Source organism: Colius striatus, chromosome 1, assembly GCF_028858725.1.
Source record: "Colius striatus isolate bColStr4 chromosome 1, bColStr4.1.hap1, whole genome shotgun sequence".
In the NCBI taxonomy this organism is placed as follows: Eukaryota; Metazoa; Chordata; class Aves; order Coliiformes; family Coliidae; genus Colius; species Colius striatus.
Genome location: NC_084759.1, coordinates 38,395,144 through 38,411,822, shown reverse-complemented (window position 1 = coordinate 38,411,822; position 16,679 = coordinate 38,395,144). Strand labels below are relative to the sequence as shown.

At 37.4% G+C, this 16,679-nt stretch overlaps 1 protein-coding gene across 3 annotated transcripts in view; it reads left to right on the top strand.

Annotated features, from left to right (window-relative positions):
• Positions 1-16,679, top strand: part of PCDH9 (protocadherin 9) — a 665,591-nt gene that overhangs the window by 288,104 nt on the left and 360,808 nt on the right. The window contains exon 2 of one of the 3 annotated variants that reach the window (XM_062020496.1): positions 3,238-3,303. The exons of the other annotated variants lie outside the window; for them this stretch is intronic. Coding sequence (XP_061876480.1) covers positions 3,238-3,303 — 66 coding nt within the window. The remainder of the gene's footprint in view (positions 1-3,237; positions 3,304-16,679) is intronic. 3 annotated transcript variants of the gene reach the window in all.

The window sequence follows — 16,679 nt, the reverse complement described above, 5'->3', positions numbered from 1 at the left end:
AGTACAGCAGATTTTCTTCCTTAGGCAAGATTATGATTTCTGGTGTCTACATTTTTAAATATATGATCCTATTGGAAAAGGAGAGGGAAAAGCTAAGAAGTTTAATTAATGGAAGAAGCTTAGCAAGAGCTAAGTTTGAGGACTGATCTCACAGCTCTTAGACTGGAAAAAACGTCCCATTAATTTTAGTGGGAGTTTTGACTGCACAAGGACTTTCAAGATCAAGTGCTTTCTTGTTCATTAAAGGATAGAAGGTAATTAGAAATAAAGCATAGAAGAGATTTTATATAGTATTGCTTTTGTCAGCTGAAAAAAATCCATATTATTGTAGGAGTTTTAGACTAATCTTCTGTCTCCTTTTCTTGCATAAAGTGATGACACAGTAGGTTGTTTTCATTACTTTTAGAGGTCTGTGGTTCTATCTGCTCATTTTATTGGGAAAAAGCAATTGGCAAGTTTTTTCTGTTTTATCTTCTTTGCTGTTGGATTGCAATCTCATCTATGATGCTGACTTTGTCATTTCCCCATTCCATCCAAACTGTTTAGCTCAAGATATTCACATAACATTTTTGTTTGTAAATATTGGATCATAAATGAAATAAAAAGCCAGTTGAAGAATTTTGCCAATGTCAGCTACTGAAAAGAAGAACAGTTGGAAATAAAAGGATAAAACTATATTGAGTTTCATAGAAATGAGTCTTGCATGTTTTATGGTACCTTAAATTATATTGATTCTTGAAGACCTTTTAGGGAATAAGCTATATGTACTTAAGACCTCTTGAATCCAACCCTGAATTTTAAATGTATGGCAGTCATCAGCCATTTCAGGAATCTTGACTTTAGGTCATGAACTAATGGGAGTACTTTCTACACTGATCTCAGGGACAGAGTATTAATCTCCTGTTAGAACTTCAAACCATTCTTTGTAATACTTAAAAATGTTTCATGTTACTCGTTCCTTAGAGCTACTTTTTTTTCTTCCCTTTCCTGGTCCCTCCCTCCCTTATATAAAATAATTTTTTCCCTTAGCTGTATACTATAATTTATTTGGGTGAAAAGTATGGTCCAAGTTTAATTCTAGTTGGAGTTGTCACTGGTTTTAAGACTGAGAGCAGCAGCCACTTTCTTTACAGCTTTCTATGATGTAGGGGGGGTATAGGGAAACTGTGGAAGGATGGGGAACCATAGAAGTTGTTAAACTATGTCTTCCCCAGTTCTCTTTGATGGCTCTGAAACATAGTTTCCTAAAACCAAGGGAAAGTGAGAAAGACACATTTTATTTCTGATGTAACTATGAGAAAGTATCTATGTAGATTAAAAAGGCATATTCAATAATGTCATGCATTTGTCTTTTCAATCTGCCATTTTTATATGAATGAGATTTGACTCCTTCTCATTCCTGTTCCATTTTGATAGTCTTCCCTAAGATTTTAACAAGCAAAGGGGGTGGGGAGAACATTCATTATTTGCTGTTACTGAAACTACTCTTGTGATTCCTTTTCAATTATTTTCAGGAAACAATGCTTATTATTTTTGCAAAGGTGACTTATTTCTGTAAAAGTGACTTTCTAATAAGTAAGAAGGTATTTGGTAATATAGTGTCTGCCTTCAAAAACTTATTGCATTATCAAAGTGAATAAAAATATGCTACATCCATTCTAAAAAGAGACCTTGATCCACAGAGCCACCTTCTTTGCTTCTTTTATGCCAGTTTAAATATATTGCCTTTGGGTGAATTGCTCTTTATTTGTAACCATGTAAAATAGGAAAACAATCATATATATCAGAGGAGACACAGGAAGATTTTAAAATGAGGCATTCTCAGTGGCTTTTACCTTTCTGTTAAGCTATACGTATTAATCTCCATGGACTGTGTAAGTGCCTTTTCGTTCAGCATGAGAACAAATAACATTTCTGCTTGTGTAAAACATTTTGGGTTTTTTTCAAATGAAATTTTAGATGACAAAGAATGACTTTCTGATATTAGTTAGAAATATGACTTCAGATATCAGAGGAAAATATTTTTGGTAGATAAAATACTTAAGATCACTTTCTGCTTTCAAGGGGATTTCTTGAAAAAGCTTTCAGAACTGTGGTATAATCTGAGATACCTGTTGGGAGTACTTTGGAAGGCACATGTGCTTTCCATTGTGAGTAAAAGTACTATTTGCTATAAAGTTTTCTGAGGATTTTGTTCATTATACGATGGTAAAGGAACGGATCAACCATTCTATACAAAATACCAATGTCTTTTCTGAATATGGTGCACAGAGAGCTTGTTTGCAATTTGAGCATATTACTCTACAGAGAGTGGGTTTGAAATTGGCTTTCCAGAAACATTACTCTTAATGTAATGTTTTCTCTCTGGGAAGCTTTCTTTTCTCAAATAATGTAGAACAGTACAAGGGGCTGGTTCTGCGATTCATACCTGAGTTTCTGTCTGTCCTTCCGAATCCACATGTTTCTCTGGCTTAGACTGATCAGGATTATTGCAGTACTATTCTGCTGACAGGTTGGATAATCAATTCAGTGTCTCTAGGAACTAGGTTTGAAGGTTCTGAAAACTTAGTAACCTACTGAACTTTCCCTTCACAATTCTCTTACAATCACATACACAGAGTCCTTATGATTCAAGTCCTTGGAGACATGATATTTTGGGATGTCTGAGTATTATACTCGGGAGGGAACCTGAAGTACATAGTGCTATTTATATTTAGCAGTTAGTAACAGAGCATGAACATCCATTAATGCTCCCACATTAAACATAGCTTTAATTGCAGTTTTAAAGATCTGCTGGTTTTGCTTTTTAGAGTCTCAGGGTTGATTAATAATCTCTTAATAAAAAGCTTAATAGTGCATTAAAGTAAAAAAAAAAGTTTAATCGTATTATGAGACAGCTATTTCACTTGGTATTTCACTAAACAGAACAATAAAAACGCTTCTGAAACTTTGTTGCCTGGCTACAGCAAAATGTTACACAATCAGGCTTCAGAAATCAAACTGAGGTTTGATGTAGCATTTTAAATGTTACCATGCATATGTTTGGTAAAACTAAATTCAGAAGCTTTGACCTCTGAAGTTTGTGAACCCTCATAAAAAGTTATTTATCTGTCTTCAGTAGAAATTTGCTCACGTTTTGCTTTCTGTATTACCAATATTGGGCCACTAGGGAGGTGGGTCACCTTAAGATCTGTAGTAAGAATGACACATCTTTTTTATTTAAATATTGCTTTTTAGGCACTGAATTTGGGAGATATGCCAAAGTACTTGTGGGAGATTTGGGTACCTGACAAACCATGGGTGGTAAGATATCAGATCCACTGAAGTAAATAAAATATTTAGTTTTAAGAAAAGCATTTTCTGCCCTGATAACACTGAATTCAATAGGCAAAAGTCCACAGTCATAAGAACTGCATTAGTGCAAATTTATGCAAGTGTATTTCCGTTCTTTTCAATATTGTCACACTGGTGTGAAGTTTAAGCAATGCCTGCAGTAAACTGAAACTGTGCAGAAACATGAAAAGGGGAAGAGAGAATTGCTCAGTAGAAGGTTACAATAAGATCTTTAGTCAGATGAACAAGCGTTTTAACTGTTGCCCTTCAGAACAATTCATGGTTCACAGCTGGGCCTACTGAGTAGTACCATCCTCTTGTTAGTCTTGTTTAATGCTTACTCTGGCCTCTAACCCAGTAAGCCAAGGGAAATAACAATATCCTTTTAAGTACCATGTGGACTTCTAAGAAAATGAGTCTGGCAGATGCTATCTGCCTTCCATTTTCAGAGACAGTAATCAGAGAAGAACCAGGATTCAGTGCTTTTAGTTCTAAAGCTCTACAGTAAGGAGGCACTGTGGTCTATTTAGCTCCATAATCTCCTCTATGTGTAGAATTCCAGTCTAGTCTATTTTCATGTTAGATTTTTTGTATGAAATAAAGAACTGTAGTATCTGTCTGTCATGGTTTAGCAAGGAGCTGATTTTGCTTGGTAACAGGGGGAGTTGGAGTGGGTTGCAATGAAGACCTGGTAAAGAGTTTTTGGACTCTCCTCTGGCTCCTGGGTTCACAACCGCCTTCGGCCCGGCTGGGCCAATCTGACACCTGGGAAGTGTAAGAGTGGTATAAGATGAAGGAAAACATGTGGACCCCACAGTCAGAGAAAGAGGAAGAAAGGAGGAGCACTAGACCAGAGACCACTCTACAAGACATGGTGAGAATGCAGCTGTGCCCCTGCAACCTTTTGAGGGCAATGGCAGGACTGAGAGCCACCAGCAGCTCCGTGTGAGTGCACTTGGATGGGCAAGAGACTGTGTAAGGATGTGGCCATGGCACAGGCTGTGCTGGAGAGCCTGTGTGCTGCAGAGCAGACCCACATGAGAGGCAGAGAGGAACTGCAGCCTTTGGGATAAATGCATGTCGGAGCAGCCCGTGCAGGGCTGCCATGTGTGTGTGAGGTACCCCACAGAGGTGCAGGGAGGACTGGTGTGGGGCCCACCTGCCCTGAGGAGAGACAAATGGCAGAAGTTATCAGGAACAGACTGACTGAAATCCCGATTCCCTGCCCCCCTGGACCATTCAGTGGCGGAGGTGGTAAAGACACCGGGATCAGGGCTCTGAGCCTGGGAAAAGGGGAGAGGTGGGGACAAAGTGGTCTTATAGGATTGGTTGGACTCTTCATCATTGTACCACTCTGTGTTGTTTTGTGTTGGTTATGTTTTGGGATGTTATGATTTAGTTAGTGTTGCATTAAATTATTAAATTCTTACCGGAATTTCCATGTAGAATTTCAGAACACCCAATTGTTTTAAAGGTTAAAAATAGTAAATGCAATTTAAAATTAGTTGCATCTTATGATACATTTAGTTAATTTTGTTCGACTATTCAAATTACAGAATTACATTCAAAAGCTTTTTCTTTTATAATATATATCTATTTCCCCAGGACTATGCACTCTGTGGCATTTATTGTAACTCACATCAGAAAAAAACCAAATCCTAGAAACTGGAGTTTCCAATATCAGACACTGAATTTAAAATTATAATTTGTAACTACTTTTTAGTCTTAGTAGTAAGCCATTTCAGCCTCAATATAGGCATTTCAAAGACAAAGAGTTTGATTTCTTTTTTTCTTAGATAAATATTCTGAAAAAACCTTCTTGAATCTCTTCTGGTGTACTATAAAATTGATCTAGATGCATAAATCTAGATCTCTATCTTATCTATCTCCTTTCTAATGACAGAGAATGCTGTGGTTGTATATTAATTCAGTAACACAAGAGTTTTTAAGGAAATTTTCAGTGAGAAAAAGTCAATATACACATGACAAATGAGAAATGTATTTCCCATGCCTGCTCTATGTTCTAAAAAGCAGGATGAAAATTTATTCTTTTTACTAGCTGATATTGGGCATGGAAAACTCTGGGCTTTTTTTTCTAATGGAAAACATCAGCCTGGCTCATCAGTTTAATTAAAGCTTCTTTTCCATCCATGTGAAGGTCAGACTTTGAAAAAATCCTCAAACACTTTACTTATGAAAAGCATTTTAGGTGTTTTAATTTATTTTTATCATTTTAATATTGATAGATCTCCACAGTCTGAGTAATAACTAAGTAATGTTGATGGTCTGTAGAGTGAATGAAGACTGCTCATTTTGCAAAGCATTATGGAATAGGTATTGTATTCTTACTTTTTAAAAAACAGCTGAATTACCTATGAGCACTTTGCTCATCTAAATATCAATTACACAGTCTCTTTCTAAAGAATTCTTGGCAGAGCAAATCTCCATTAACAGTGTATGTAATAGAATCTAAAAACCCCTCTTAAAACAAGTTTCAGGCCTAATGGATTTTCTATTTCTTCAAGTTAAAATTTAGTCATTGCCATTAATGTTGATGGCAGCTAGACCTAAATATTAGATGCAGGAGCTCTTAGGTAAGTGTCTGGTGTATCTATTAAGCACCAATTCAGAGAGCACACTTTGCGGGGAATCTGGGTGGGATGGATTCTGGAATGGAAACACAATGCCCAGTGATGAATAACCTAAAATGTATTTAGCATATAGGACAGACGGTAGCACATGGATAGCAGTTTGTTGTGTAAGAAACCTATTCTACAACATACACATGCGTGTACACACACACACAGACAAAGCTACATTTCTTCCAGCCCAGTTCAGACCAGCGTGCAGGGCTACAAGACATTTAACTCCAACTGTGCAACATGTCTGGGTCCTGGTAGTCAGCCAGACTCCTGCGTGCACATTTCAAGCTCAGCCTTCTGTGTGAAACTGAATGCCCACTCATAAGGACTTATTAACCGTTTATTGCTTTATAAATCATGTTGTTGGCATAAGCCCCTATAAGCCAAGCTAGCAAGCCATGTGCTCTTACTAGTTACGTAGCCTCAGGCCAATCTTCTTGATACCATCCATATGTAAGGCCAACCAGCAGTTGTCACTGAGGTTTTTATCACTCTGGTCTCCTAACTCAAATGTGTTACAGAAGTGTGAAGTCAGTAACAATTATATGATAGAGTTGAGCTAGGGAAGCTTTGTTTTCCATCTCTTATTAGGTTAATTTTGTTACTTGCAGATGGGTTGAGATAGTCATCATCCCATTTATGGGAGGAATGCTTTTGGATAGATTATCTTGTGATGCATGATCAAAGAGATTACTTATAGGAATATAACGCTACTTTGGCACAGACAATATTAAGATCTATTCCTTTGGGATGGAAACACCCTCTCCACCCCAACAAATGAAAACACAAATCTGGAAAGTATGCATGTATACAAGGGAGAAAAACTGCATAGTAACTGCAAAAGCAGAAGGTAGATTTATGAAGGATATATTATGAGCACAAGGTTTAACACTCAGCTTATCCTGAAGTAGCAGAATAGTTATTTGAGAGGAAAGAGATCCACAGCTGTAAGAAATGAGCTAAGGTTAAAGGAAAGAATTTGAGACTATTCCAATACCTCATTTGAGTATGTTCCATACTAAAAACTTGGTCACCAAAGAGTAAAAAACAAAAAAAACCCAGCAGAGCTTTTTCTCTGCTTTTCAATCTAGATGATAAGAATTGCTTGTATTGGATTTGGAGAATAGGAATGCTCTGTACATTTTAATTTTCTGAGTCTGCATATACAGATATTGTTATTAATCCTGACAGAAGGTTTCACAATTTGCATTTTGTTCTGATCATAAGTCTCTGTGCCTATTAACTATTAAAAGAAATTTCTTTACTTTAATGTAGTTTAAGGATGTTGGACAAACATTGGTCTTTGTGATTAGTATTTATTACAAATTGGTGAACTGGTTTTAATTACTTATGAAGCAGCTCTTTCAAATGCATCAAAATAGATGCTAGTCAATGAGGTACTCTTCTGTCTCAAATGTGGTTGAAGTCAAACTGAGCAGCCTCAGGTTTATATAAAAATAAATGTTTACATATATATCTTGACTTCATTTTTCTCCCTAATTAGTAGCATGCAATGTACCATTTTGATTTTTTATTCACCCTCTTCTTTCCTGCACCTCCCCTTAGGGATCCCAGCTGTTTTCCTCTCCTGCTGTAATTGAAATCAAACTTGTTCCAGTCTGTAATTGATAGTGAATCCAACCATCTAATGTTTTCTGTGAGACAAATGCACAGCAGAAACACATGAAGTGGCATATGGAAAACTAAATGCCCTACTGGGGTGAAGATAGATCCATTCTTGTTTTACTATACAATATTCCAATACTTCCATCAACTAATTCACCTGTATTTTAATAAGAATATTTTAAGTGTAGAAAATTTGGAACATATGTAATGTATTAATTGAAATACTTAGGCCATCTCTCTGTTCTCATGAAGAACTGTGCCTTCAGACTGATCTTACATATTATTCTCTTCTCTTGCCCTTTTCTGTTGTGATGTTAAGGAAAAGTATTTTAGTGACTATCTGTGCATTGTTATGACAGGTCTAATACGGTAATGTAAGTCTAGATGTTTTCTCTCACCCTTGTTTTGGCATCTAGTGCAAATAATAGTCTTGTATAAAGAGTGTATCTTCTTGTCTCTGAGTGAAGACATTTACTAGGAATCTGCCATTGGAAGCAGGATGCTGCTGTCTGTCAGTACTCCAATATATTACTGGTTTTCTTTCTTTCTTAAACCACAAAATGCTTCCATTCTTAGCAAATAACTTAGTAAGACATTCCTTTAGCCTGTATCTCTACATTTCTCTCTCTGTACATGATACATAAGAGAAAATAATGTCAGTCATTGATTTTTATATTAAAGTAGTATTTTAAGTCATATTTTAATATTTTAATATATGGGATTTTGGTTGATTTTTGCCCGTCTCTGTTGGGGATCTACTCTAGTTCTTACACTAGAGGGATTATGTAGTTTTAATAGCATTTTTCTACCTCTAGCTTTTCTTCATGATACAATACACAGTAATTAAATATAGAACTAAAGAGACATTGTAGGTTAATAATAACTTTGTTGGCTGCTGGGTTTCTTCAGATATTTTTGAGGCATATTTTATTAGCAGAGGAAATGCAATACCTCTGTGGATTTCCTCATATCTGGTTTTGAAAGAAGCCTCATGTTCCTTCCAGTGTTACTGATAACATGGTGTATCTGAGTCAGGCAGACTGAGGCTTTGAGCGATTGCATCTGTAACTAGGATTGAAGACCCAGCTTAAGTCAAAAATCACAATTCTGTACTGTTCCTGACTCTAAATATGGTTGCCCTGTGTAAAGTTCAGCAGGATGTCTCCTGGGTAGCAAAGATCCTTTAGGTATATCTAAATAAATATTAGCTTTCCAGTGTCAACTTATAAAGAGATTTGGAGGAAAGCTAGTTATTCTGTAACTCCTCAGATTTGTGAAAACTGGTTTCTCAGGGACCTGAGAAAAAACAGAGGAGAAATTAACTTCTTTACACTGTTCACAATCACAGTGGAGATTATTCTCATTAAATATTTATCCATCATGGAGGAGGAAAAGAGTTCAGCAATCAAACAGTTGGTGTTAATTTAAATGTCATAACCACAATTAGAGAAAACATCCTTGCAATCAAATTTTATTGTGGTTTGCCAGTCTGTGTTCTGAACATATCCTTCACTCAAGGATTTCCACTCTGAAGAGAGTACAATATGGATTTGACTCAAGTTTCCTGAACTTTTTGTGCTTTTTAAAATTCCATAAACTTCTAGGACTCAGTGATCCCTGTATAAGATATATTAGGTTAATTTAGGGTTGTCACTTGTTTTCTACAAATAGATATGCTTCTAAATTGATCATCCTCTACCCTTGAAAGAATCATCTTAAGTGACTACTGATACTTTCTGTGTGACCTTAATGAAACCAGTACAAATGACAACATAGGGAGAAGTTAGTGTAGGTTTTTATTGATTTTGGTGGTATTTTTTATACTAAGTAGTACAGTTTTTTGATGTTATTAGAAGGACATCAACTCACTTCATCCTGTCCCTGTCAAGTTATTTATCTGATACTATTTCTAATACCGTTATCAAAACACTAACTACTTATGAATAGTTCTAACATTAAAATGTATTATGTTTAAACAGATTAGCTTTGATATGTGATTAGTGTTTTTGTGTATTACATAGAAAAAATGATTTATTATCCATTGAAATATTGTATAAAAAGTACTAACTATATTAAGGCTAGGCAAGTGATTATTCACACTACTCCTACTAGATGCATGGAGTGCTGATCTGTTATCATGGAGTAGTCTAAGTTGGAATGGACATTCAGAGGTCATTTGGTACAATGTCCTACACAAAGATGGATAATTTAGATATTAGATGTTGTTCAGGGCCTTGCCCAATCAAGTTCTGAATGTCTCCAAGGGTGTCTACAAAGCTTGCCATGGCCTCACTGGTTAGCCTGTTCCAGTGTTTGATTCTTGTGAAATTTTTTCCCTTCATATCAAATTAGAACTTTCCTTGTTGGAATTTGCATCTGTTACTTCTCATCATGTTACTGTGCAAAAAAGAGTTTGTTACCATATTATCCAGGTCTTTTTGTTGTGGCTAAAACTACAATAACCTTTGTGTCTTGAGGATGAGCATACACAGCTCTCAGAGGTTCTCTTTATACTCTCTGGCCTTCTGACCAGCTTGGCAACCCTTTTCTGGGCTTACTCCAGTGTTTTTCCTGTACTGGAGAGCTTAAAATTGGACACATAATTCCATATGCAGTCTCATACATAGAATTGTTTAAGTTGGAAAAGACCTTTGAGATCACTGAGTTGAACTGTATGCAGTGATGTCTCTAAGCATCATGTTCCTAATGGCACATCCACAGTTCTTTCAAATACCTCCAGGGATGGTGACTCAACCACTTCTTTGGGCAGCCTATTCAAATTATAGACAACCCCTTCAGTGAAGAAATTTTTCCTACTATCCAATCTAAACCACCTCTGGTGCAACTTGAGGCTGTTTCTTCTCATCCTATCACTTGTTACTTGGGAGAAGAGATTGACATACTGCATAGAAAAGAAGAATTGCCAGCCTGAGATTCCTGGCTACATCCTTTTTCCTTTGTTTAAGGACACCCTGCTGACTCATGCTGAAATGATTGTCTACCAAACAAGCCTTTTGCTGCAAAGCTGATTTCTGTCTAGTTGGCTCATAACCTACATTGTTGCATAGATTCTTTGCTTTTAGGGCACGTCTCCATGTTTTACACTGCTGTAGTTCTTGAGGTACTTGTTGCCAGTTTATCCAGCCTGCCAAGCTCCAAGGAGGAGTCCAGCCGTCCAGTATGTAGAGCACTTGCCCCAAGCTTTGTGTCATCTTTGCACTTGCTGAGGATGCACACTGCCTCGTGATCCAGCTTATTAGTCCAGACATCGGATGCAAAGGCACTATTGTCCCTGTGATCCATTCTTATTAACCAGATGCCTGTTGGACTGTACACCTGTGGTCACAAACCTCTGAACCTCACAATCCAATGAGTTTTTCCAACAACCTGATAGTTCACTCATCCAAACCATATTTTTATCAAGTTTTTAGTATGGACAAAAGAAGTCATTGCTAATATCAAGGTATATCTTGTTCACCAAGGTAGACATCTCACCACAGAAGACAATCAGGTTCATTAAGCACATTCTCGTAAATGCATGTACGCTGTTTCTAGTCTCCTCCTCCTACTATATGTGCCTGGATGTGGCTTCCAGGAGTATCTTCTGAATAGCAAGGCTAGACTGACCTACAGTTCCCACAATGATCCTCCTCCTTTTAAAAAATGTCCAGTTCATCAGAAACCTACCTTGATCACCCAGACCTTTGTAGGACCATCGTCAGTGAATTTGCAATGACATTGTCCACCTTCCTTGGCACTGCTGCAGCCAGTCCTGTGTCCAGCTTATTTAATTGATTTTTATCTTGATCTTCTACTGTGGGTAACTCTTCTATCTCCCAGATCCTAGAACAGGCTCAGAGGACCTACAGAAGGCTAAGGCAGTCCTGACCATTAGAAACTCAGGCAAAGAAGGCATCAAGTACCTCAACCTTTTCCAACCTTTGCCACTACATTCCATATCACTTTGAGTGACGGGCCAACATTTTCCTTTGTCTTCCTTTTGCTGATAGTGTATATTTCTGTTTATACTTCACAGACCATATGAGTATAAACTCCAAGAGAGTATTGGCTGTTGTAATTCAGCTGAGCTGAATCAGATGTTCCCCTGGACATCACACCAGATTTTTTTCTGTGCATTGAGGAAGTTGTCACTGATGGTCAATCAGCTCTCCTGAGCTCCTTTACCCTCCAGGATAGTCTCACATTACACTCCACCAAGCAGATCCCTGAAGAAATCTGCCTTTTTAATTTCTGAGTATGTACTTGTTTTGCTTTTTTTTTTTTTTTTTTGAGTAATAAATAGTTATAACTGAGTGCCTCCTCTGGTTTCTCAGCCACCAGCACACTTCTATTAGAAAACCAGCTCTTGATGCTTGCTAGAAGCCTTTTGAAATTTTTGTGCTCCACGATTTTGCTGTTTCAGAAGATTCTGGGATTTTCCCACTGAGAATCACCTTGATGATTGTGAGACTGCCCCCAGTTTTCTAAAGGAGGATTCCTTTCCCCCTCTTGGTTAATCAGTCTTTTTCAGAGACTCATCACTGCACTCTCCCAGATCCCGATCCATCAGCTCCAAACTGATTTGTCACCTGCTCCAGTACAAATCTCAATGATTTCAAACTGCTCTTTTGCATAGAGTGCAACCTGTCCTCCTCACTTGTCCTCAGAAGCCTATATAGGTTTCCTAGAATTTGTTTTCCACTCTGTATGTGTTTGTGTAGAAGCACTTGGAGTGAGCCCCAGAGCTCTGTTGTGTTCAGAGGTGACGTTGCTTATCTGTCATGCTTGTTCCTCAGCACAGTCTTGCTTTCTCCTAGTCCTCTAAGCCTCAAATCTGTTGCAAATCATTTCCAGACATTTCAAGCCACTTTCACTAAACTTGCAAACTTCTCTTCAGGGCTGAGTCTTGCCCCACTTTATTAAATAAACCTGGAAAAAGAAATATTTTGATATATATGTTTAACATGTTCATATAAAACATTTATGCATATATTTAATGTCTGTGCTGAAATACTGTATTCAGCTTCCTGAAGAGAACAGATACTGTATATATTGTTATGCATTTATGCATAGCAAGAGAAAGAAGAGAATTTAAGAAACTTCTTAAAGTACTGAATAATTATCTTTTTGTTTGGGAATGTTGTCTTCAGCTTTTTTATCTCCATGCTTTGTTGGCAATATTGGCTTTTAGTCTGGTGTTTCAAATTGTACAATGTGGTTTTATTTTTTGATTTTTTGAACATCATTGACATGTGAAACAGAAAGCAGTCATACATACGCCTGGCCATTTTGATGGTGATGGTTTATTCTTCTTTATAAAGAAGGTGTTGAAATGTTATGGAAAGGCTGTTCCTGTATACAGATTCAAAGCATGAGACTTAGAGATAAAACAACTTTCATGTTCTCTTCCAGAACTATAATCATACCTAAAATAAATTTTAAAAATCATCAGCATATAGTATTATTTGTAAACATTGTAATATTGTAAATATTTAATATTGTAATATTGTAATATGTAATATTGTAAACAATATAATATTATTTGTGAACATGAATGAGGTCACCCCTCAGTCTCTTCTCCAAACTGAGGAGCCTCAGCTCCCTTAGCCTTTCATCATAAAGGAGATGCTCCACTGCATCATCATGATGGCCCTGCGATGAACTCTCTCCAGCAACTCCCTGTCCTTCTTGAACTGAGGAGCCCAGAACTGGACACAATATTCCAGATACATTTTTCTTTGTATACCATTGTTTATGCTATTTTATGTTCTTAAGCCAATAATTATCATTGTATGTGGGAGAGGTGAAGAACTATGCAAGAGAACAGTGTTTCACAAGTTTTCTTCATCTGTCCTATACCTATTAAAATAAATTTAATTTCCATACTGAAAAATTCTTTCAGTTACATTTTCCTTTGGAGGAGAAAAGAATTAAAAAGATCATGATGTTCTATAATTCCAAGATTTTATGATCTAGTGTTAAATGCAAAGGTAGAGTAGGATAAAATAAGGGTATAACTGTGATTCACTATAATATCCATTTTAATCTTTTTGAGGGGTTTGCATTTCCTTTGATTGAAGATTATGATGTCACAAAAAGAGTTTTGCTTTATTTATTGCAGGTTTTTTTGTTTTGTTTTGTTTTTTCTTCCTGTTAATGATTACCGGAGACATTCTTTCTTAGGTATCCTGCCTTAGATGCTTCTAAATGTGTACTTAACTCTATTACAGTACTTGCAGCATACTTTATAGTGTCTCAAATGTTAGAAGATGCCATATTTAGACAAATGAACAAAGTCTTAGTACTTCACTGCCTGTAACTGGAGTTTTAACACCTGTATTATGGATGTCTAGCTTTGAATGTCTGAACCTAGAGTTGAAATGTTCATCCTGGTTGGGTTTTTTTGTAGGTGTTTTGTGGCATGTGTTTGGAGTTTTTTTATTGTTGTTTTCCCCAGATCACATCCAGTGAATTTGTAAAGCCTCTTGGGAAAACTCTGCTCACATAGAATGAAGGGGTGTACGGATGCCTACATTTTGTCCATCTTTTTTGTGTCACGTGACACGAGATTATGTCCTCAGCAAGACCTGTAAAAAATATCCCACAGGGTTGTCACTGAGGGCAAAGATATGATAAGCTTTTAAAGGCAGAAATTGAATAAGGACATGAAATGTCAGTATAGGCTAGCAAGAGTGTCTTGTGGGGATAAACAGAAGTGGTTCATAAAACATACTTCAGCATCATATTTGTCGATAACTGAAGAAGCAGAGATAAGGATACTTCTGTTCTCACTGAAGTTAAAATGGACATTTGCCATTGACCTTAATAATGTTTCTGGATTTTACCCACTCTATTTCACTGAAGTGGAAATTGTCCAACTATGTGGCAGTGATTCCTTAAACCTGTAGAAATTTAGTGTTTTCTGGGTAAAAGCTTTGTTACTATGCTGGCTGAATGACAGACCTCAGAGTCTGGTGATCAGTGGAACAGAATCAAGTTGGAGACCTGTGGCCAGTGGAGTTCCTCAGGGATCGGTTCTGGGGCCAGTCTTGTTCAACATCTTCATCAACGACCTGGATGAGGAGACAGAGTGTACCCTCAGCAAGTTGGCTGATGACACCAAACTGGGAGGACTGACTGATTCCCCAGAAGTCTGTGCTGCCATTTAGTGGGATCTCGACCGGCTTGAGGGTTGGGCAGAGAGGAACCTCATGAGGTTCAACAAGGACAAGTGCAGAATCCTACACTTTGGGAGTAACAACCCCATGCACCAGTAGAACTGGGGGTCGAACTGCTGAAGAGCAGCTCTGCAGAGAGACATCTAGGAGTGCTGGTTGATAACAAACTAAACATGTTTCAGCAATGTGCCCTGGTGGCAAAGAAGGCCAATGATATCCTGGGATGCTTGAAGAAGAGTGTGGCCAGTAGGTCAAGGGAGATTCTCCTCCCTCTCTTCTCTGCCCTGGTGAGGCCTCATCTGGAGTCCTGTGTCCAATTCTGGGCTCCTCAGCTTAAGAGGGACAGAGAACATCTTGAGAGAATCCAGTGCAGGGCCACAAAGATGATCAGGGGACTGGAAAATCTTTCATGTGAGGAAAGACTGTGGGAGCTGGGGCTGTCTAGTCTAGAGAAGAGGAGACTAAGAGGGGATCTTATTAATATTTACAAATATCTAAATCGTGGATGTCAGGAGGTTGGGATATCCCTTTTTTCTATTGTATCTAGTGACAGGACAGAGGACATTAGGAAGAAGATGGAACACAAAAAGTTCCATTTAAAAATAAGAAAAAACTATTTCACTGTGAGGATGAGGGAGCCCTGGCACAGGCTACCCAGGGAGGTTGTGGAGATTCCTTTCTGGAGGTCTTCAAGACCCACCTGGATGTATTCCTACGCAACCTGATCTAGGTTGACTTGCTTCTGCAGGAGTGTTGGACTAGATGATCTCTAAAGATTCCTTACAACTCCTAATATTCTATGATTCTATGATTCTATTCGCTTCATCAGGATGAGATATGCAGAACTTACTTAAGAGCTTTAAAAAGTTATCCTCATGTATGATGATTCACCCAATTTGAGCAAAGTAGGATCAAACATTTGTTGTGAATTTAGTAGTCTCCGAGGATCCAAAATATGCAATAAGAAAGAGGTTTCAATTTTTCGCATGCATGATGTATCAGATGAATTGTTTCCTGTTGAGGATTAATGAGGCTTCATGGATAGGAATACAGGGGATAAGCAGTCAGTGATCTTTGTAGGAAAGTAATGGGAAGTATTTTATTCTGATGTGTTTCAATAGTGCCGATTCTTTTCAATCAATTTTCTTGGTTTAATACAGTGCAGTTCTGAGCTGTCATATTTCTTATATATTGCAGTACTGTAAACCATCACATCCTGGACCTTCCTTTAGATGACTGAGTATATACACTTGGGTACGTGAATGTAGCAATCAGGAAACAACAGAGGGAAACGGCTATTACTGCATGTTCTTCAGCATGACAATGTATTGCAGATCACAGGGATTTATTACAAAGGGCAGCAGGGGGTTCATTGAATTTTGTTTCTTCTCCAGATGATTTCTGCTGTGCTTTTTTTTTTATCCTCATTATACTATCCCATTGTTAAAAACAGTAAATCCATTAATAACTACCTATCATTCACTAAATATTTCTTGAACATAGTGTAAAATAACTAATTACATTTTGGTTCATACTCTTTCTGTTTCCCCTTCTCCTAAAAACCAACCTGACCTTTACCAACTTCTGTCAGGTTCAGAATCAGAGGCTTTACAAAAATGAGAGCTGCCAAGTATATTTGCTAGCGATTCATTTGTACACTTTCCAATTTACAGAACTGACCCTCAGTCTCAGTTTTTAATTTGACGCTTTAGATGAAATCCTATTTGGGGAAATCAATGAGAGGTTAACCAAAGCCTAGGCAGCTTCAGTGGTTAGAAGTCGACAGCTTTGATTGCATGTCAAACTGACATCTAGGTTCAGTTTTTCTGTTTTACTTGTTCTCCTGCCTTTTGCCATATCATATGACATTATTCTATCAAGATTTGATACCGGGATGGGA